Below are 22,440 nucleotides of genomic sequence, written 5' to 3' on the forward strand. Positions count from 1 at the left end.
GCCTTTCAGAAGGGGCAGACCAAACAGGAATGTTCCTACGTGGCAGTGGGGGTGGGAGGGACACTCACCGGGGGTTCATTTGGAAGTGTCTGGAAAAAAGTGGGCGAGAATAAAACTAGTTTCTTAAGGTAATATTATGTGTAAAATGGCCGTACATCTAAACTAAAGGGCATCAAACGAGAATTTTCCCTCAAATATGATGTTGGGGTGCAAAAGGCCAAACGCCAAACTTATGTAAGACTTTAAAGCTGTAGCTACTGTACAAGAACAGGAAAGCAGCAGTGATTTACTTGTGATTTCTTTCTCTTTTTTTGTGGGAGGAGCAGCTCCAGCAGCCCCACTTGCCAAAGCGACTGATCCAGCCCTGAGCCCGGGGGAGGGGAGGTTGTGTCCGGATACGTGGTGGAACTTGAGGCGGTCCTACAGACCCACGCACACCGACCGTCTGGGATCATCCCAAACTTAAAAATGGCACCCTCCACTTCTGCTCACCTCTTCTCTGCGCTGTTAATTGCACTTTCCTTCTCTACAGTGAACTCTCAGTATGAAAAATACAGCTTCAGGAGCTTCCCCAGGCACGAGTTGATGCCTTTGGAGTCCGCTTACAAGTACGCACTGGATCAGTACACGGGGGAGAAGTGGCCGGAGACGGTGGAGTACATAGAGGTGTCTCTGCGACTGTACCGGTTGCTTCGGGACAGCGAGGCCTTCTGCAACCTCAACTGCAGCTCCGTCAGGCTGGACGACGAACAAAAGTTTGCGGAGTTTCCAGAGCTGCGGGCGTTTGGCAACGTGATGAAAAGGGCACAGTGCCTGAAGCGCTGCAAGCAGGGGCTGCCCGCTTTCAGACAGACCATGCCCAGCCGGGACACCATAGATGAATTTGATCGGAGGGAGCCTTATAGATACCTCCAGTATGCCTACTTCAAAGTAAGCAAAAACGTGAAGTAAGCGGTGTCATCAGGAAGGGAAAAGGACTGACCTAATGTAGCCAATTCCCAAGCAGAGTGAATTGAAATCTGTGATTTACAACTCTGTTGTATTCATGATAGTGATTCATAAGGTTATAAGTTCATTTATTTAATAGAAACAGATTTTTGTTTTTCATAGCCTGAGGGCGTTTTGACGTCACGTACGTGCCACGGATGCACAGGGGGGTCTTTGAACAGTAAGGACGCACTAAGGCATTTTACCCAATTATCAGTTACTGTAAATTTAAGGTGAAAGCACAAATAAATTAAAACTAAGACTAAGACAACCTCTGACTTGTTAACTGATGAACTAGTTCTCATATAACCATAAATGAGCAGCTAAGTTGGGCTTGTGATGAAACTTTGTCATCATCGAAACCTCTATTCAAAGAAGTTTTCCTTTATTAGGTCAAATAGTGTCGATCATTTTAGGGTGCACACTCCATTTCTATGATTTCCTTTATTTGTCAAGAACGCAACTATAAAAGTACCAACTTCGAATGTGTTTTTGTGCCGTGTGTCATAGTCTAACAACCTGGCCAAGGCTGTGTCTGCGGCCCACACCTTCCTGCTGAAACACCCGGATGATGAGATGATGCAGAAGAACATGGCCTATTACAAGAGTCTGCCTGGAGCAGAAGAACACCTCAAAGACCTGGAGACCAAATCCTATGAGGTACACACAAACACGCCCCTGAAATGTAAGCACGGAATTTTAGAATATCTTCAAACATAACAAAAAAAATCTCTGTGAATATTAGTAACTTACTTACATTTCTAGCCCTCTCATTACACACCAGCCACTGTGACTCTTGATCTACAATTAGACTTATTATAAATGTTCCGAGGGTGCGCTCGGAGCCGGGCAAAACTGCTTTTTCCTTCTGTGCACCTTATGTCTGGACTGAGCTTCAGAATATCAGCTTGCAAACACACTTTGATGATGTACCCACACACAGCGTCTGCAGGTAACACAGGTGACCTCTCTCAGTAATCAACATGGACAGAAAGTCACGGCCAACAGTTCAACATCTGTGGGCCAGAAACCCTCCTTCAGAGTGACATGTCTAGGATTACGTCATCTGTTGTGAACAAGCGCTGTGACCCCCCCCCCCTTCACTGTTACCTCTGTGTCTGCAGTCTCTGCAGAGGTGTTAGAGCTGTTCCTGCAGCCTCGTCTTGGTGAAAAAGATATTATCGGCTTCCTGATATTTCCGCTGCATCTTCATCGGGGATCCAAGCTCGTCCATTTTATCTGCCAGCGATCTCATAATTCCCATGATGACCAAGAGAAGAAATGGTTAAAATTTCCTCCTCATTTTTCTCCATTTTGTTCCCGCTCTGCATCTTTGGCATCTCTTCTTCAACTCATCTTGATACGAGATCTTATTCCTTGCATTACTTGGGCTTTGGAAAGCTCTGTCAGTGCTCCCCCATGCAAACAACTTTCCTGTTGCCATGGTTATGCAGATGTACAGAAGTGCCAGTGTTGCCAGCAGAAATAATTTCAGCAGCAGTATGCAGCATCCAATCCAGCACAGAAAAATATCTAAAAAAACCCAGTGTTTTCACTGAAAAATGCTTGGAAGAAAATCTCAAGAAGATGTTACGATGGTCACAATATGGTCAGAGCTTATTGCAGCTGGCTGATGCAATGATCATACATCATCATAACCATCTAACCTTATTCTCCTACAGTAACAAAATTCTGTACGCCTTGATGTTTCTTTATTTTTGTGGATGAGGCTTTGACCTCCTTTTGGACAAAAAATCATGTGTCCTGCAAACTTTACCTCAGGAAAGTGTTATTTTCATATGTCTTTTAAAGAGTCTCAGAAAAAGGTTTTCTCTTTTGTTTTACTTGACCAACATAATGCTAAACAAGCTTTATTATTTGTTTTAAAGTTATAACATCACTGACTTGTGTGTGAAAGAGTTCAATTAAAAAGTGTTGAATGCCTTAGTTTAATCGTGGCTACATTTTCATCGTGTTGCGTTCCAGACCTTATTTGTGCGTGCAGTGAGGGCTTATAACGGCGATAACTTCCGTACCTCAGTGTCAGACATGGAGCTGGCACTGAGGGACTTCTTCAAGGTCTATGATGAGTGTCTGGCTGCGTCTGAGGGTCCGAGGGACGTTAAAGACTTTAGGGACTTCTACCCCTCCATTGCTGGTCAGTTCACAAGCATTTGTCTCCATCACTCTTGAGACCGAGTGCATTTTTAAGTTATATTTCTGCAAGGTCTTTAAGAGCTCAAGACAAGTTTCATGCTGTGCTTTGATTGCTTTCCTCTCCAGACCACTATAGGGAAGTCCTTGAGAGGAAAGTGAGGTGTGAAAGTGACCTGACACCTGTTGTTGGGGGTTTTGTCGTTGAGAAGTTTGTGGCCACCATGTACCACTACCTGCAGTTTGCCTATTACAAATGTAAGTGGGTTGAATAACGAGGATTCAGAGTATTTGTGTTTTATCATCTAAAATCCCCTGCATTAAGTTGTTCATTGTCGTCATTTCAGTGAATGACCTGAAGAACGCCGTGCCATGTGCAGCCAGTTACGTGCTGTTTGACCCCAATGATGAAGTCATGAACAACAATGTGGCTTACTACAAGTACCACAAAAACCAATGGGATTTGACAGAGGAGGACTTCCTCCCCAGATCAGTGAGTAACATTTATGATCACATGCTTTATGCACTCAACTGAAACTTGATACCGTAAGATAGATTTTGTCGCCGTGACCTCGAGCCAGACTAGCTGTTTACACTTAATTAATAATTCATTTACACCAGTCATGTTTGTGTGACTGGTTGGACCCAATCAGGCTACGAAAATGTCCATTTCCGAAAGTCACCTCTTTTCCCTTATTAAAAACCGACACGACAGAGCTTTCAATTTTCAGTTGCCTAGAATTATATTTGCGTGTAAACAAAGGGCCACAGGAAAAAAAAAAAATTATACATGCGTGCATGTGTGGACAATGCCTCTGTGCAAATGCTGCACAAACTAATCCAGTACTGTAGCATTTCACTTTAAAATCTGTAGCAAAGACACCAGTATTTTACTTTATATCTGTCTAATTCAGTATTTTTCTCAATATTTGATTAATATAGATGTTGATTTATAAAAGGTTGCAAATTATCCCAAAGCATCTCTGCAACGCATTACTCAATATACAAGTAAGCTCACAAATTAATTTTCTTTGTTACTTTGTGGTTACTGTAATGTATTCACTGTCCTATTAGTGGGGCAGTTTTGATTGGCAAATCAGTTTCTGGTTCTCAAAAGTCACACATCCTTTTACACACTGACACATCTATGCTAACATGGGAGGTGGGGATCATTATCAGCCCTGCATCTCACTGAGCCCCTGCTGTCAGAACTCGCTAACGTAACATGAAGGCAAATAGAAAATATATAGAAAATGCAATTCAGTGCTGCTAAATTACAGTTATCTACGGATAATGATCAATGATATTGATAACACATTTTCATGCAAATTAAGAATATTGAACTCTTTCGTATTTAACGGTTTTGTGTGAAATGCACAAAAATTCTGCTGTAAATTGACAGCAGTTCATTACAGCGATGTTTAATCTCCAACTGGGAGTAGCTTAGATATAAATGCATCTGTTTGTGTGACATTATCTTATTTTGTTCATTTTTTCCCCCTGATGTGTACGTGTTTCTGTTACAGGAAGCATTGCGGTACTACAATCAGACCACCCTGCAGCTACAAATGCTGGAGTTCTCTAAGCAGCGTCTGACGAGCGATGATGAGGTGTGTGCCTGTGTTTGCGTATTTCTGTGTGCAAGTGCGTCAGAGGATGCTCGCAGTCAGGAGATCAATTCGTCAAATGAAAGGAACACGGGGCACTCGTGAAAGCAGACCCGCAAGAGATCAGTTCTGGTTTGAAATGGGTTTTTGGTGTCTCTTGTTGGTTCTGTTGTTATTGAACTTACGGAAAAACCCTGGATTATTCAGTCTGGTCACATGACGCCTTGCAGCACAGTGTGCCCAGTGTTTAAGACGCTGTAATAACACACACAGGCATGGGGTGGCAGCATGACACTGCTTTTATTAAGGTTATTTGAACACAGCAAAAGGAGGGTGTCCATCTGAGCCATCCACCATAAACCAGGATTACATGTCGTATGTGGTAAATGGCATTTAGTTTCTCTATTTTAGTCGTCTTAGTAATGCACAACATGTTAAATCAGAAATGAACAGACCCTCCTGAGTTGGTTTCTCATGTCTTTGTGTCTACAGGGAGAGGTGGTGGAGTTTATAGACGAGTTCCTGGATGAGGACGAATAGCCAACATCTGCAGAAACACTGAAGCTCTAATAACAAAACACTCTAAAAATTTGTATTTATTTGAATTTTAAGAGGCTTTAATTGATCCATTTTTTTTTTTACCTGCAGCTACAAATCCCGATTATTGTTCTTAATTTGTCATTTTGCGCACTAAACATTCAGTTCAGTCGTCTGGACTGACAGCTCAATGATTTAATGACAAAGATGAAAAGGACAGTACTCACTCTTTTATGAATTCATATCTTCACTGTGAATCATCTGTCATCTCTCAGTTTTTAAAATAAAGTAATTTTCCAAAAGTCAGATCTTTTTATCATGAAAAACTACAGCTGGTGGGTTTAATGATTATGTCCAGTTATTGTAACATTTTTTTTCAACCAATATTTTTCATTGTTTGGTTGCTTCATAGACAGAAAGTGGTGAAATATAACATAACATATAACCCATTCACACCTAAATGACCGATATATACTGTCCATGGGTTTTTTTTAATATAAAAATGCCTTAAAGGATCAGCTAATTCTCTGTTCCACTCTCCTGGTTTTTTTTGTTGTTTTTTTTTTTACCACAAAGGAAAAAAAAAATCTCAGAAATAGGACTGGAGGATGTGATTGAGAGCTGAGCAGAGGCATTCAGAGAAAACACTGAGTTGTTTAATACTGTTTGAACATTGAGTGTCTGTGCAGTTTGTCACAGAGCTGTGTTAAAAAACCCTCAGCAGAACATTCCCTCTGTGTTATTTAGTGTCTGTGACTCTGCGCTCTTTCTCTCTCTTGTATGACTTTTCCTTCTCCACTGAATATGCTCCATCTTTCATCCTTCTGTCTTCTCATCTTTTTTTAAACATTTTGGCCAGAGAAGAAGAATGTAGTGGCTGATAAACAGGGCTGTGGTGGCAAATTCTGATTAAAAGGGTGACCGTTCAAAGTTTACGGTGTCAAAGTCGCAACTAAAGGTCGGATTAGTGACCTGTTTACGCAAAACAGGTGAAGAATGGACCGTGTGATTTGGGCTCTACAACTTGTGTATAACAGTTTGACCATGACCCTCGGAAAAATAGAAATCACAATAAAAAAAAAAAACATGTTTTATAAGTTTATTGAGACTTTGAGAACACATATACAGTATACATTTCATCCTGGCAACTACCACATCAGGCTGTCTGAGATGAAAACGTGGAGTAATCTTTACATCCTGTGAATGACAATTGTCGTAGTTCACTGTGATGATAGTAAACCCAGATGTAATCTTGGCATTTCAGCATCATTGATCATTATTTTGAGCATCATCTTCAGGCATGGACTGTTTGAAAAAACGTGGTGTATGATCAGAGGGATGATCTCTCGATCATCTACAGCGTGTCCTGTGAGTACAGTACATTTTAAACAACTGTGTCTAATAGAAGGCGCAGTAAAAGCCAGCTGAGTATATTTGGGTAAGACTTGAGGGGTAATGTCTGATATCAGCACGGTTTTGCTATCTTTGTGAGGAAATGCCCATTTCCCTCACACCAGTAATGCTACAGTATATACAGCAAGTTAACACAGTCAGAGATTGATATTTACAGAAACACAAAGACATCAGGAACTTCACTGCCCATACCGTCACCACTCTAGTGTCAATTCTGATGTCAGAATAATCTAAATAACCCCAATATATATTTTTAGATTAATCAAAGGAGGCTGGGAAAGCCACTGTGCCAAAATGCAATAAACCCTACCCTTAACAGTCAATTTTGAAATACCTGTAATACCTTTTTAAAAACCAGAAGATAGCCTGGATTTTGACTTGGAAAATATATGCAAGAGAAAAAAATCATCATTACTGATGACACCCCATCAGAACTAGAATGATATCAAGATCTAATCTCTAATATTGCTATTTGAAATTATGTACAATTTCCACTTTTTAATTACAATTTCTACTATAAACAGCTCTTTCCAAACATTAGACACAGTATAGAAAGAATTGTAAGCACATAACACAATTACATAGAGCTACTGTACACGGTCGGTTTTCTTTATTTTTACTAGGTCAGGAAGATTAACTCAATTTAAAATCAGATAGTTGATTTATCAGCCATCAGAGCCTGCTTATCTCTGCCTGAAATGATCACACAACCACTGATGGGAAGCTCTGAGAGAAAATCTCAGACCAAGGAAATGGAATAATCAGAAATGATATTTTCTCACTTGCCTTTCAAGACTACTGCACTAATCAGATGATAAATGACCTAATAATCTCCAGAGCTATTTCCAGAAAGCCCTTTGCAACTGTATCCAGTTAATAATGTAGAGACACAACACAAAAGGATCATCGACTCATGCATAAAAATACTGAAGGTATGACATCAGAAAAACCACTGGGTTTTGCACTAGAGCGGCATACTCTAACGACAAAAGACAAATGCTGTTTTTACACCTAAAGTAAGGTACTTAAACAGGCCTTTTAAATTAAGACAAATAAAGCAGATAAAATCCGTTACCATTGTCATTAGGAACAAATGAGGGCTACAGCATACCAACAAGTTATGTCCAGAAACTACCCTGCCAGACAAGCTATGACAACATGAAGGGATGGCATTGCCCTCCTGTATCCTGCAAGCTGTATTGAACAACAGCTTCTGATAACCAAGACTCTCTGTGTCAATTAGGCTAGTTTGGTATGTTTAACTGGACCGTGGGCACCAGTCCCACACAGTGGGAATGAGAATGAGCTGCCAGCTGCCTTACACACAGATAAAGATTAATCTAATCTCAGTTTGCTTGTTAGTGGTCTGTGTGGGTTTCGGAGCCTCCGTACCAGAGATATTACCATTGGCAAATATATTATTCTGTGTGAGAATAAATGAGTTGTACCAACTCTTGCAGCCTGGAACCAGCTCCCTCGTTGAAAATAAGTGTGTACACCTGGGTGTTTTGTTCCCATAAATGCTAGTTGGAGTTAGAGCCTATGAATACTCACGACACCTGCAGAGCCATTTGATGCTGGACTGAATACAGATTTAACTTTCCTTTTGCATGGGTAAAATAGGTTAAAAGGAGCTAAACCCATAGCAAAAGTTAACTTGAATCTCAAAGAGGTCTCAAAGGTTCCTATACCTTGATTAAAAAAAAAGATCTATGGATTATGGATCATATCCCTCTCTTTGTGGAAGTCTTTTCTAACTGAAGAAGAATTATTCATTGGGGATAAAAAAAAATACCAGAGCTTCACTTGCTTCGAAAAAGACTCATGCGAGAGAATGCATGTGCGGCAGGTAGAGGGATAGAGGCTGTGTGCTCTGGTTGAAACAATAATTAATTTGTTGTTTTTTTTAACTGAAACTTTTACATTTGAAGTTATGATTCTCTGTTGCCATGGCAGCACCAACATGTTTAATCTCAGGTTGGTTTGAATGCCACTCAAGTTCTTCAAACAAGATTTACTTCTGCAAACCGCTCAAACCTGAGACACGCACACTCCATATCATGTATGTACACTGGCTGAGTCTGCAGTCTGAATGCCTTTATGTGTCTTGCCGGCTGATTGCCAAAGTCCACAGAGGTAAAAATGTTCTCTCACCACAGAGTTCCTCTGAACTTCTCTTTCAACCCTCAGTTTTCCTCATACCTTTCTTTACTGTCTGGTCTACAACCATAATCGTTATCCTTTTCATTTTGTTTTATACAGAGCTACTCTTTTAGTACCAGATGCCCGAATTCGCTGCAAAGTCTTGAAATTCTCCTAAATTCAGAGCACTTGTTGCGGAGCTAGTACAGTTTACGTAGGCGTGATTGAATGAAAAGAAGACTGAGATTGAAAAAAATTCCAGAACAATACACATCAACTATAAAAAGAGCACTCAATTAAATCAACACAAACAACAATAAGGTTACACAGAGAATCTTAACCACAATGTCCAAGAGCTTTGTTTCTCAGTTCGTGTTTTTCAGGCAGGCAGGCAGGCCTTGTGTTGTAGTTTTCCTACATGGTCGTGAATCCTTTTTCAGTTTCTGGAGTTGAGGCACAGCTCATTATTGTGTCCAGCTAGATGGAGAGCTTTGGAAAGTACAACAAAGAAGGGTGGATTGCCTTAGAACTGATAGGTGAGGGAACTGTTATCATTTTGTTCAAGCCAAGTTTCAGCATAAAGTCTTACTGTTTCACAATATTTTCTGCTGACTCTGCCAGGCTTTACTCATGAAAGTAGAGCTGCATCAAGCTGTCTGTTTATACCTATTCAAACTCTTCACATCTGCAGCTCTGTCTCACAAGATACAGAGCAGTGCGCTTCTCTCTGAATCCACCCACCCCCCTTAAATGTCTCTGCCTTTCATCAGTGTCCCCGTCACACGCTCCTAAACTTTTTGCTGCATCTCTATCTGTTGGCCCTGTCTGGTTTGACTTTGGCCCTTCCCGTTCATCTCATACATCGAGCTCTTCAGCTGTTTCCGCCGATAACACCAAACCCCGACGATGACTGCGGTAGCGACAGCACACACCGCCACAATTATGGCTGCCACTATGGGACCTCGACTGGAGGAGCTTGGAGGATGGGGAGGACAGTCCTCACCCACACAGATGGTCTCCCCCATCTCCCCTTCCATCTCCCCCTTCTCTCCGCTCTCACCAGGCAGGTTGTGGACAGTGTGTTCCCCCATCGCTCCAGTGAAGATGTCACCCTCATGCATTGGAGGAGCTGGGCCATTATTAAGGAAGGGGTGCTCAGTGAGGTCATCTAGCCAGGAGTGGGTGGGAGCTTCCTGTTGTGTGTCGTAATCCAAGGTATCAGAGTATGAGGGGGAGTCTGAAGGCTCTAAATGATCAGGAGAGACAGCAGGGGTCCCAGTGAAGCCAGGCCACACCTCCCCTACCACCCCTTGATCTAATTCAGGCAGTGTAGTGGGAGACTCGTGCTCTTCTGGTGAGCCGGTGTAAGGAACAGGTCTACGTATTTCCACCTCATTGGGTCTGTCTGTTGTCTTGACAACACTCTCTGCATCCAATGGTATTATCTGCTTTGTTGTGGATTCACCGTTTTCTGTTTCATCGAGAGCAACAGGGTAGCCATCCAGCCAGCTCTCATCTTTGGTGGCCTTGCCTCCTGGATCCCTCTGACTGACGTTCTGGCGCCCCTCTGCTGCACCAGAAAGGATTACATGTGGGTGATCGTCATCTTCATGACTGTCATGATCTTCATAGCTTTTGTCATCTTTGTGTTCATGATCATCGTGATCATCATGATCCGTGTAGTGGTCGTTATCACCATCCTCATCATCAAGATCGTAATGTTCACCATCGTGGTCGTCATCGTCTGGATGCTCCTTAGAGCCATCGGGATGTTCTCCATCATTGTCACTATGATCTTCTATTTCATCATCATGGTCCCCATAACTATGGTCTTCATCATGAGTGTTATCTCGGTCATCATACTCCTGACCTTCGTAGTGACCGTGAACTCGGTCGTCCTCATGTTCGCCCATGTCATAATGGCTGTCGGGATCATCCTGGTCTTTGTGGTGGTCCCTTCTGTCCAGATCATCAGGCTGAGCTGGGTGATTCACATGGTCATCATGGTCCTCTTCCTGGTGACTGTCCGCGTCATCCTCGTCGTCATAATGATCATCTTCGTGGGTTTCCTGCTCATCGTGGTGGCTGTCGTCCTGATCATCTTTGTCATCGGTATCATGATCATCATAGTCATCATCATGATCATCAACAGGATGTGGTTTGTGGGGTGTTTCCTGGCTCTCGTGCTCTTTACTCTCCTCAGACTGGGCCCCAGAGGCTCTTTGAGTTGTCTGTGTGACAGAGTCAGTGGAGACAGGAGGCCCCTCCTCCTGGAAGGCCTCAGAAGGGAACCAGAACAGGTGTTTTTGTGAGAGAAGAGACACTGGCTCTTCTGTGGCTGCAGCTGCATCAGTACTGACCACCACTTTCCTCTCCTGCTCCCACCTTGGATGGCCTGGGAAATCCTCAAAAGCCTCCCTTTTTGCTCCTTCTTCTGCAGCTCCTTCAAATACTCTACTTGTGTCAATTACCTTTCCTTCCACATCATGCTCTTCATGCTGGTCGTGGTACTCCTCTTCTGCTTTTATACTAAATATTTTTTCTTGCTGCTCCAGACTGCTCTTCTCTCCTTGGTAACCATCTCCATTCACCCCCTCGTACACCTCCTCATGTGACTCCTCTGGACTCCCATCACGATCTGCCGCTCCATAAGAATCTGTAAACTTATCCTCATAGTCTATGTGGCTTTCAGTTTCATCTGCAGGGAAATAGAGGAAATCTATGTAATTATATCAAAAAGATACACCAGATTTAAATTTGAGGTTGAAAGATTGGAAACGGTTTGATAAAAACTTTAACCAAGAGTTTCCAGCCCTCTCTGGACTCACCTGATTTTAATGAAGTTGCCCAAAAACAACTTTATGCAAAGGAAGATTAGCCAACTATTTTATCCATCTCTTGAAATGCATTTCAGCCATACTGGAACTCATTGCACAACCTTTCAGATTGACAGTAAGAAGCACGGGTGACAACACTTCCTTTAGTCACAAACTATTAAAGTCATCTTAAAATGGCCATAGTATCTGCTTCTACTAACATATTTCCTGTTAAAACATTAAGCTACGTGTGCTGCTTTCTACTCTGGAAAGCCGAGTCTGCTCTGACTGGTCATCCCAACAGACCTGAGTAGGCACCATCCATCATTCAGCATTAGCTCTTTCGCTGCTTTTGTAACCACGGAAGCTAGCTTTTAGCTTAAAATGGATAACATGAGTCCTCTTAAAGATGACTGTGACAGAGCCCTCATCCTTCAAAATGTGCCAACTCAAATGTCTTCTTGACCAACTGTTAAAGGTGTAACAAAACTCTAACTCCAACACAAACTGATCCCAAACCAAAAGTAATAAATAGCCATTATAAGGAAAAATATATGGTCTATATGGTCTCAGCTTGAGTCCCTCTATAGGCGTATTTTTAACTGATGAAAGTGTGGCAGTTGATTGAGGAAAAAGCTAGAACTTTGCTCTTGCCAAAAGAGGCTTGTGCGTGCAAAAGCACATCTTTCCGTCACGCACACTGAAGACAAAGAGCTTAATATTGGGAAATATGCAGTTCAAACATCAATACACCAATATACCTTCACAGTTGTTTTCTGCCGCATCCAGTCAAAATTCAAAGACCATACACATGAAGAACAAACATTTTAGCTGACAATATAGTGCCTTAAGGAGCTGGCTCTGAAGCAACAACTCTGCCTCCAGCAAACTTCCATTCAAAACACTTAAACTCCTCTCCAGACACACAAAGTTAGCTAAAGATTCAGATACCATGGTGGTCCTTCTGAACATAATTTCATAGGTAAAAGAATATATGTCTTAAATATGCAGACTATTGTGTGTCAGCCTCCAAGTATCACCCTCCAGCTTCACCTCGTCTAAAGCCAAAGACACCAAGATGGTGACAGCAAATTCAAGGCCTCACCAACCAATGGTTGACATCATAATCACTTATCATAAACCACTAGATACACTAGATTTTATGCCTAGATCATTAACAATTAACCTTGGCAAGACATTTTAAAAAAAATCTATAAATAGATAAATAAAAACTACTCTTTTAGTTACATATATTTTACATGAATGTTTAGATGTTTCAAGGAAATTGAAAAATCTAGAGGAAGGTAATAAAAAAGTACATATTTAGGGTTACATAATTCAGATTAACAGGAATATTTTTTTTCCTGGGTAAAGTTTTTAAATGATCTTGTAAATCAGCTGATTTATCTTGAGACAGAACCACAGCTTTAGAACACAAATAGGCCTCTGATGACTAACCATCCACACAGGCCTGGAGTTTTTTTCCTTCAGACTTCTTCTCCCTCTTCAATCAACAAGCTCATATTATGGCATGTCACACGGAGGTGTCATAGCAGCCGTTTTCATCCCAACTTACAACTGAGAGTCTGTCTTCTAAAAGCCAAGAATCATGCACTTCAAAGCGTTGAAAGAGGTGAATAAAGGGGGAGCTTACTTATTCTCACTCTTTCTATTTTCTGCACTTTAACATAAACATTTAGAGAACATGTTAGTACCTTTGACACAACTCTGCACGGCTCCATACCACTCCCCACAGCTGTCGCACAGCAGGCTGAAGGCAGTCTGTCCACCTGGCATCACATAACCTGGGACGCATGTGTACACCAGCTCATCTCCCATCTCAAACCCAGAGGGCTCCTGCAGACGAGTATGAGGAAAGGATGGAGGATCTCCACAAGGCATGTCTGTCAACCACAAAGAGTCAGTGAGGAATTGTACATTGCTGGGGACCAAATAAACACATTACCTTGACTCTTTTTACAGTTAGCGTACAAAGACAACACTGGTGACATTACAATAGGTCATGATATGCTTTAAAGTTTAAACATTTTAAACCAAAGTTCACCTTAAAAGATACTTCAAACACGTTGTATATTACAGCTTAAAATCATTTACGGGACATGATGCCATGTGCACTGTGATTGATTAATACATCAGCCCACAAAAGGATTTTCATTGTTTCAGAGTACAAACTACTTTGAAACTCTGTTATGTCTGTAAATGTTGTCTAAAACATCACAACACTTGAGCAGAATACAAAATCTCTGAACTTGTCCTTTGAGGCAATTTTTAGCCAATAAAACAGAATTTGTAACCTATTTTTAATACTTAAAGGTGCCAATTTTTAGTAGCTTTATTGATTGAAGTTAGAGCAGCACTAAAGCCTTCGAACTGTGTTATCATAAGACAATATAAATAAGAAAATTTAAAGAGGGATGAATTAAATTAAAATAAGTACATAAATGGTTCAAAATGTAAAGAGAATGAACTAGAATAATAAATTATTATCACTTGTTTTAGTGATTTAGCATTTGCATTTTTTCAATGTCGATTTCTTTCTTTTTAATCTTTTAATATCTTTCAATAATTATCTTTATTTATTGCAAATAAATTCTAATTTAATTCTGTATATTTGTAAACAGCTATATATTTAATAAAATCATATTCCTTTGTTTTTCCTTTTTTCTTGTTGTGGCACAGTTATGACTCCATACAAACCAGCTGTAAACAAAACAATAATGACTGCATCCATGACCATGACCCAGACTGTGAAACTATGTCATTGTTTTACCAGTGTTTAGTTAATCTGTACTGTGTAGTTTCCCTCAGTGAGCTGTTTGTTCCAGTCTTGTGGTTTTGGTTCAAGAAAAAGAAAAAAAAAAGATGCTGTAATTCTGTGGTGTAAATGTTTATGAGAGGGGAATAGAGCCACCTTTTAAACGGTATCCAACAATGAATTGGAACTGAAACCCACACACAAACGATCAAAAGAGAAATGTTGCATTCATTTGCCAGGTGTAAGACAGAACTGCTAACACATAAACACTTATAACTCATTCATTTTATATCCTTACCACGATTCACAGGCTTGTGCATGGATTTACAATTAGCCAGCATTTGTGTGTTTTTACTGACCTTTGTCTTTGATGCAGAAAGCACCCAAGTGTGCAGTGTCCTCTGTAGCATTTTCTGTACTCACATCCACTGCTTTCATTGAGCTGCCCACAATATTACACACTGTGGTCCTGGAAACAGATGAACAGAAACGGTTAACGATCTGGATACAAAGTCAAAGTACTCAAAAAATACACTCATTGATTGCAGTATTAGAGAGAGTGGCCCACAGCAAAGCATTTCAGAGTCCCAGAGGGAGCCAGAGATTGAGGGTGGTCAAAATTGAACCCGGTGTGTTTACTGTTGAAACACTCACCCACACATACACAGAACAAAGCCTTCAACAGATATACCTCTTGTACTTTTTTGTATATATAAAAACAGCGGGTTGTAACTAACTACTGCACATTTACAGCAATGTGATATACATCAGCTTTTCATCAGGCTTTAAACAGGCCTGTTAATGATCCATACATTTGAATCAGGTGCTCTGAAGTAAGGAAACATGTGAAGCATGCAGACCAGGTGGGCCAGAGGATTACGACTGGGAAACACTTTTAAACTGATTTTCATCTAGTCCCATATGTACCAAGAAGATGATGATGATGAAGTACCCAAATTCAGTTCCTTTCAATTCTTTGATGAGAGAACGTATTCTTTAAATGCTGAGACGTTCTCCCACACAGTGGTGAACCTTTCCTCTTCGTTATTCTCTGATATACTTTTTAGCATTACTAAACTTTGCTTATTTGAAATGTGTTGTCACCCACATCAAGGTTTATTTTTCTCTTGGTGAGAGTCAGCAGAATGGGTCGGTAAGTTGGTAAAAAAAAACTTTTAGAGGCCTGAAACAACTGATAAATCTAACACAAGTACTTTAGTTTCAGCACAGTGTGATAACTGATATATAAACACAGTCATTTTTGCAAGGCCAAAGCGTTATGTTTACCTCTGGGTATGAAAGGCCTCAAGAAAGAGGACTCCACACAACATGGCTCCTGTTATGTCAAGTTTCTGCATTAAAGGTAGCTTAAATATTTGGCTCCTCAGCTTCACTCCTAAAGAGTTTGGGCTTCCGACTTAACATCACAGCTTTGATAAACGCTGATCCCTCATTTCTCCAAATATTCACGATTGAGGTAAATATAGAAGACCAACAATAACCTTGTTAGATGGATGGGAAATACATCCAGGCTTGAAAAAAAGAGGTTTCATTAATAAGGAAAACAAAGAGAAAACAAATAAACTACAGATAAGCTTAAAAGCACCGCCCCCCCCCCCCCCCCCCCCGCACCCCCGTTCCTCCTCTAATTAATCATCTCAAGACCTTTCAGATCTATCTTGTGACCCCTGTTGAAAAGACATGGGAAGACTGGACCAAAAACAATACATCAAAAATAGATGCTGCTCACTCCAGCAGCTGCTAAATTCAAATGCTGCATGCTTTCAAACTCGTGTTGAAGGAATACAACTCTTATACCACTAAACTCTTTCAGGGTTAGGATACATTTCTTTTACATCAACTGATGTAAGTGAAATGAGAGTCAACTGATAATGTTTCTCGTGGGCATGAAGCTGCTGCTCTGGTTCATGAGCAGGACTTCACACAGACAGATACCTCACCACAGTACAGAGCTCCATTGGTCACCACCTGATTTTCTGCCTATTCAAATATTATTCCAGCATGACATCAGGGTTCCAGGAACAGACATGCTCAGACATGTTTCAGTATCAGCAGCTGTTGCATGTGGCACCTTTGACACAGGAGGTCGGATGTTACCGAGAACAAGCATCACGTTTAAGCCACCTTCACGTGGGACAATCATAACATTACAGACTGAACAAGTGTACCGAAAAGGTGCAGAAAGTGCTACCGCCTTCATGCTGTCGAGGCTAAAAGTGCTGAGTAAATAAACTATTTTTGCTACCATAATATTACAGTATAAGCCCATTTGTCATCCCAAAACAGATCCAAAATGACTCCAACTTCCCAGGCTAATCAAATCCTTTTCCCATAGCAGTTCCCAGTACCAATCAACCCTGGTTAACAAAATGTTATTTCACGTTTTTCATTAATAAGAGGTTAGATTAGTTCTCTTGTTAAAGAAGCTTTCGTTATAAGGAAAAGATATTGACCAAGACTTGAAGTGTGCATGTGTGGAAGTCTGAGTGTAACTGAAGTAATCAAAGCATCAGTACTTGGAAAGAATTTGACTGGCGATGCTGCGAGACTGTGACTCATCATGCATGCTTGTGCCATGCTAACTTCAGCTTATAAGGGCAAAAGACTGAGGGGAATGCAATACCAGACAGAAATCACCAAGAAAAACACAAAGGCTTTTAAAATGTTAAACTAAAGCCTCTACAGGCATCCAAGTGTGAGAGGGAGGTATGTTATGTATCAGAAGAGACGTTTCTCAAAGCTATCACCTTCGTAACAGAGCGGAAACCAAAAGGTGCGTGTACATTTGTTTTTGTATGAAACTTAAGAGCAAATTCTGTTCTGTGGTTTTCTTGTGTTTGGTTACCGGGTCAGCATATGTATGGCTGGCAGGTGAGAAGACAACATAAAGGTAGGGAAGTCAATCTGAGAAGTACATGTTTTATGCTACATACCTAGAATTGACGTCAATGTTATTCTAAAGGCTATGAGTTACTAGGAGCCGATCCCTGTCGAAAACAGCACAGTTCCCAGGTCAGACTGAAAAAGTAAAAAAACCCAATAATTCATCCAAGGAACCAAAATGTCACAGGTGGACTGAACTGAGCATTAGTATATCACCTGATGCTCAGAAAAAGAGCCTGTGCACATTTTCTTCTTTAAATGAGCAAAAACCAATTAAAAAATGTGGCGGTCGCTTATAATGAACATGCAACTAAATGCTTTTTAAAAACTGATGTGACAAGTTAGTCGGCTTTTCTTTTCAGTTCCCTTGAATAAATATGTTATATGAGCTAAAATTGTGTCTGTAGTTTAAGGGGATCATTACATTTGCCTTTCACTGTGTAAAATACAAGTGCCTAAACGGATAACTGATTCTACCTGAGTATCTTATGTGAAATTCAACACGTTGAGCGTGATCATTGTCACGGCTCTACTGAGTCATTAGAAATGGACGTGAGTGAGGTCTGGAGCTCCTGACTGAGAGTCATGAGAACAGTGATACACTGTGAAACATGGTGAGCGAGTGTGAAAGCTGATGACCAACACGTAGAGAGGAGAAGCATGCAGAGGGAGGAAAAGTGTCAGCTTTTCCTCTGACCAGACGTTTTTCATTTCAAGGCAGCTGCCACTCTGAAGTAGGTTCGGTTGATTTAGGCATGATTAAGGAAAACTATTTTCCTCTACAATATATCAGTTCAGCAAATAATGACATGATAAACTACCAGAATTTGGTCTTTGTTATTGATTTATTTATCCATTGTTCAGACCTGCCGCTCCCAACCTGCACCCAGCTGCAGCAATAAGAATTTAAAAAGCACAGATGCACCACTGTTTCCACTTAAAGTTTTGCTCCTGGCACTCAGTATTCATTTAAAAACTCTACACCTTTTCGTCCCATTAGTGTGTATGCATCTATGGTTATGCAAATGAGTCCCAGTCACTACCGACATTCTCTTTTTGACTGAATAAACAGAGCTATATCTCTTTTAGACACGCAAGAGCAGAATCAGTTAGATTCAATTAGAGGCACGTTCCTATGGTAACCAATTTAAATGCATCTACATTCACTGGTGGGACAAAACAAGAGCCTAGCAAAAATATATAAATATTACACCAAGCAAAGTGAAATACTTTACTTACTAGAAAAAAAGAAAGATCATTCAGTTAGCAAACATAAATCCAGTAAAACTGGTAGTCTAACTGAAATAATACAAAAATCCGAGCTTCTAAAAAATGGGCAAACACACCCAAATATTGCGTTTTGGGATCGAATTACTTTGCATGTATATGCTCAGCGAGACTCAAGTGAGCCTTGGTGCTGTGCACATGCTCCAATGTTGAGTCTTTTTGCATCTTTATGTAAAAACATTAAAGCAGAAGTGTATATCAATACAGACTCATTTTAATTAAAGCTGCTCTCATTCATGTTAGAAGCAGCAGCTTTTACGTGCCCTTTTTACATGCCCTCATGCATGTAAAAGGTGGGTGGTCACATTAGATAGCCAAGATAAGATTAGATAAGCTGGACTCAAGTGCATGTAACCGTCCTGAATGACACAAGGTAGTTCCAAATCAAAAATGTTGAACCATGACATTTACTGCTCATCTCACTGTTAACATTCATATATAGCATATGTAGCATATAAGAGCACCATATTAACCAAGTTAAGAAGTTAAAAAAAACTTGAAAAATGGGTCTTTGAATAAAGGTTTTCTCATATTAGCTGAAAATACACCTGTTTTACATCCCTATTTCTACTTGCTTATCAGCCCTTCAAAATATATAGTGTAAACTGATGAGTTTGCCTCATGAGTTTGTTACCTCTTATTTGGACATCACCGAGACAACATATTTCGGTACAGCATACCATGTCTTTGTTTCTGTGACTGTCCCCCTGACCCTGCCTCCGTTAGTTCAGTTTGCATTTAGTTTCTATAACTTGTCTCTTGTGTCATATTTTTGGTCCAGTTGAGTGAAAGCCATCAGCTTACGTGATATTATTAGCCTTAATCTAACAAAAGTAACCCACCAGTCGTGCCAGGGCCACATAGTCTAACTTAAGTTATTAAATATTTGCATGAGCACAACTGCTTTAGGGATGGGGAGGTGTGTCTGTTTTGTTCAAGAAAAATGTCTCCTCCACCATTAAATGTGCTTATTAGTTAGGTTTGCTACCCTATATTTCAGTTGCTTTGACCAAAACTATGATAACTGGTTTTATGCCCTCTTTAATTATCACCTGTAAAACAGGATGCACACTGTCAGTCTCCCTCCCCTCTAAGTTATTAGTGTACCTGCCTTCCTTCAAGACCAAATCAACTGTCTGCCTGTTTCTGTCTCTGGGTGATGAAAGCTGTCTGTCATGTTGCCGTGGAGATGAGGGGTGTAAATGGAGTCAGTTGTCGACATGACACCCCGGCTCAGAATTCCCTCCTCCTCCCGGAGGAAACAGAGAAGTCTTTCTCCATTTCTTCCTCTCTGCGTTTTCTCTTCCTCCCCTGAAATGTGTCACTCTTCTATCTCCGTGCTCTCTCTAAAGCCGCCGCCGCCACCGCTCTCTTTGCTTCCTCTCTCTTTCATCCGTTCCTGGAACCTCCATCACACACACAGAGGCGCACACACCGAGGTGACCTTTGACATCTCCAGAAATCTCAAGTCTTCCTGCGTGTCCCTTAAAACCATGAAGACAAATACTTCTCTTCTTACCCTACTGCGCCTCCATAGAGCCAACCGCGGGTGCACTGGGAGAAGAAGCACTCCACCACAGCATGACGGAGCTCCTCCACTGATGACAGGCGGGCTTTTTGTGAGGCACACGCTTGCTCAGCATCTCTGAAGCCTTGTACGGCAGACGTGTTCCTCAGGTCCAACACAAAAACTCGACCTGAGGAGAGACAGAGCAAAGAGTCAAAGGAACGTATTAATACTGGTCAATAATCTTTAGTTTTGGGGTGGTCGGTGGCGTAGTGGGTTAAGCAAACGCCCTATATACAGAGGCTATAGTCCTCACTTGAACCGGACAGCCCTTGCTGTGTGTCATTCCCCTTCTCTCTGCCCTGTTTCCTGTCTCTCTACTGTCCTATCATTAAAGGCATTAAAAGCCCCCCCAAAAATTTTTAATAAATAAATAAATAATCCCTAATTCTGAATAAAACTCAAAAAGCACACATATTAAGCACTCAAAATAACACAACAGACATTTCGGCTGTTGTGTTATTGCAGAGTACAACCTGTGTTACTTTGGACAATGGCAGAATCTGTTCAGAATTAGATTGATCAAAAGAAATCAATTAATTACAAATTTGTTAATAAAGATCAAGTTATCTGATCATTATCTCAGAAGAGCTATTCGGTATTCTAACAAAATCTTATGTTTAAACACTATTAGCCCATTCTCGTGTTTTTCAGCACCACTACGGGTGTAGGGATCCAGTTAAATGCCGGGATTAAGAATGAATAAATAAACTTTTTTTTTTAAACAGCCAGTTAAGTAAACATTCTGTTTTATCCGACTGATTTGCAAACAGAACTCTACATTCTGATCATATCTCCCATGAAAACATCTGATTTCATTAGAGATGCAGGTGGAACATATCAAGATATTTTAAGACAAACTTTACGTAGAAAGCATATTCCAAATAAACTGTACAACATACGGAGAAGACCTTTTGAGGCCAGCAGCTAGCAACTGTCTTGTGACATTGTTGTGTTAAGGATCGTTCTGAAGAAGTACACTTACATGAATCTTTGTAGAATCGATTAGTCTGATCCGTGTGAAATTTGTCTATCTCCTCTCATAGTTCACTAACTACAGATGCAATCATGACATGCTATTCAGTTCATTACCAACCTACTGTCACATGTGCGAAGTTTTCTGATAAATATAGAAAATATTTAAAACCGAAAAACTTGAGTGACCGTGCGCAACACTGACCGCTAAAAAAAACCTCTTCAACTATTACGCACGGGTTTATCACGTGGAACAAAGACTGTTTTGCTCACATGCCTATTTGATGTGTTAATTTATTATCAATACAATGAAAAACTGGGGATAGAAAGTACGCTCTGGGGGCGATCGTAACAAGATAACAAGACAGGTGCCAAACATTGGCGCGCGCTTCCAGTGCGCTCTTGCAGTTTGTGCATCACCAACACAGATTGTTTTAATATTTTAAGAAACGCTCAGAATTATTTTTCTTTCTTTCTCAACAATGCTCACTTACCATCTGCCTTCACAACAGAGGTCACAATAAGACAAGCCAGACATCCAAAGAGCATAGACTGGACTTTTAGGTTATGGCGATCAATCATCTTTTTTCGTCCTCGACTGTGGACAAAATCTCTTTGTTTTTGAAAAAAAAACAACGTCCAAAAACTTAGTGTTCACAAACTATCGGGTCAAAGTGACAATAAAGAGCAAACAATGAAGAGCTTTTTCTCTCGGTCGCAGAGACTGACCGAGCGGTACGACTCTTGTTAACAAGTGAGGATATCAACGGAAAAAGAAAAAGGCTCCAGCGGCTCAAGAGCGAGGAGGAGGCGCAGTTTATCTCCACAAATAGTCGCACTGGCAAGCAGATGAAGCACCTGTGTGAAAACTCGCGTAGTCCCGTCAGTAAATACGTCACGGCTCAAAATCTTCAGGGTGGACAGAAAGCGGTGAGACAGCCGGACTGCTCCTTTACAGAAACACTGATGCTGAAATGAAAATGGAAATTCTGAACATAGAAAGTAATGCGTGGCCATTACCCAGAGTCCAAAGAAAAACTAAAACGCTATCTTGATGACTGTCTTGTCTAACCAATAGTCCAAAAGTTTACTGGAGGTACTTTAAGATCAAATACTGAAAAGAAAACAGGCAAAACTACAAAATTATTTTCCTTTTCCATCAGTTGATGTAATATTATATGATATTTTCAGTAATTTCCAGACAACTGATTAATAGACCAACAGATGCACCAACATGTGTATGTTGGGTAATTTAACTATTAAAGAACATCACAT

The 22,440-nt window shown here is 40.7% G+C and overlaps 2 protein-coding genes across 2 annotated transcripts; one reads left to right on the forward strand and one right to left on the reverse strand.

The window, feature by feature from the left end:
• The first annotated feature begins 352 nt into the window (after positions 1-352).
• crtap (cartilage associated protein) lies at positions 353-5,591 on the forward strand. Its single transcript, XM_072370787.1, has 7 exons — positions 353-930; positions 1,498-1,647; positions 2,974-3,145; positions 3,271-3,399; positions 3,489-3,634; positions 4,668-4,751; positions 5,241-5,591. The coding sequence occupies exons 1-7, from the start codon at positions 469-471 to the stop codon at positions 5,286-5,288; spliced, it is 1,191 nt and encodes a 396-aa protein (XP_072226888.1). The 5' UTR covers positions 353-468; the 3' UTR covers positions 5,289-5,591.
• A 3,029-nt stretch (positions 5,592-8,620) lies between these two features.
• On the reverse strand, positions 8,621-21,905 carry susd5 (sushi domain containing 5). The gene is made up of 5 exons (XM_072370995.1): positions 21,660-21,905; positions 20,143-20,320; positions 14,792-14,901; positions 13,372-13,560; positions 8,621-11,538 (listed from the first exon to the last, which is right to left on the reverse strand). The coding sequence occupies exons 1-5, from the start codon at positions 21,745-21,747 to the stop codon at positions 9,629-9,631; spliced, it is 2,475 nt and encodes an 824-aa protein (XP_072227096.1). The 5' UTR covers positions 21,748-21,905; the 3' UTR covers positions 8,621-9,628.
• Between the last annotated feature and the right edge of the window lie 535 nt (positions 21,906-22,440).

Source organism: Leuresthes tenuis, unplaced genomic scaffold (assembly GCF_036924035.1).
Source record: "Leuresthes tenuis unplaced genomic scaffold, fLeuTen1.0.hap1 SCAF_18, whole genome shotgun sequence".
In the NCBI taxonomy this organism is placed as follows: domain Eukaryota; kingdom Metazoa; phylum Chordata; class Actinopteri; order Atheriniformes; family Atherinopsidae; genus Leuresthes; species Leuresthes tenuis.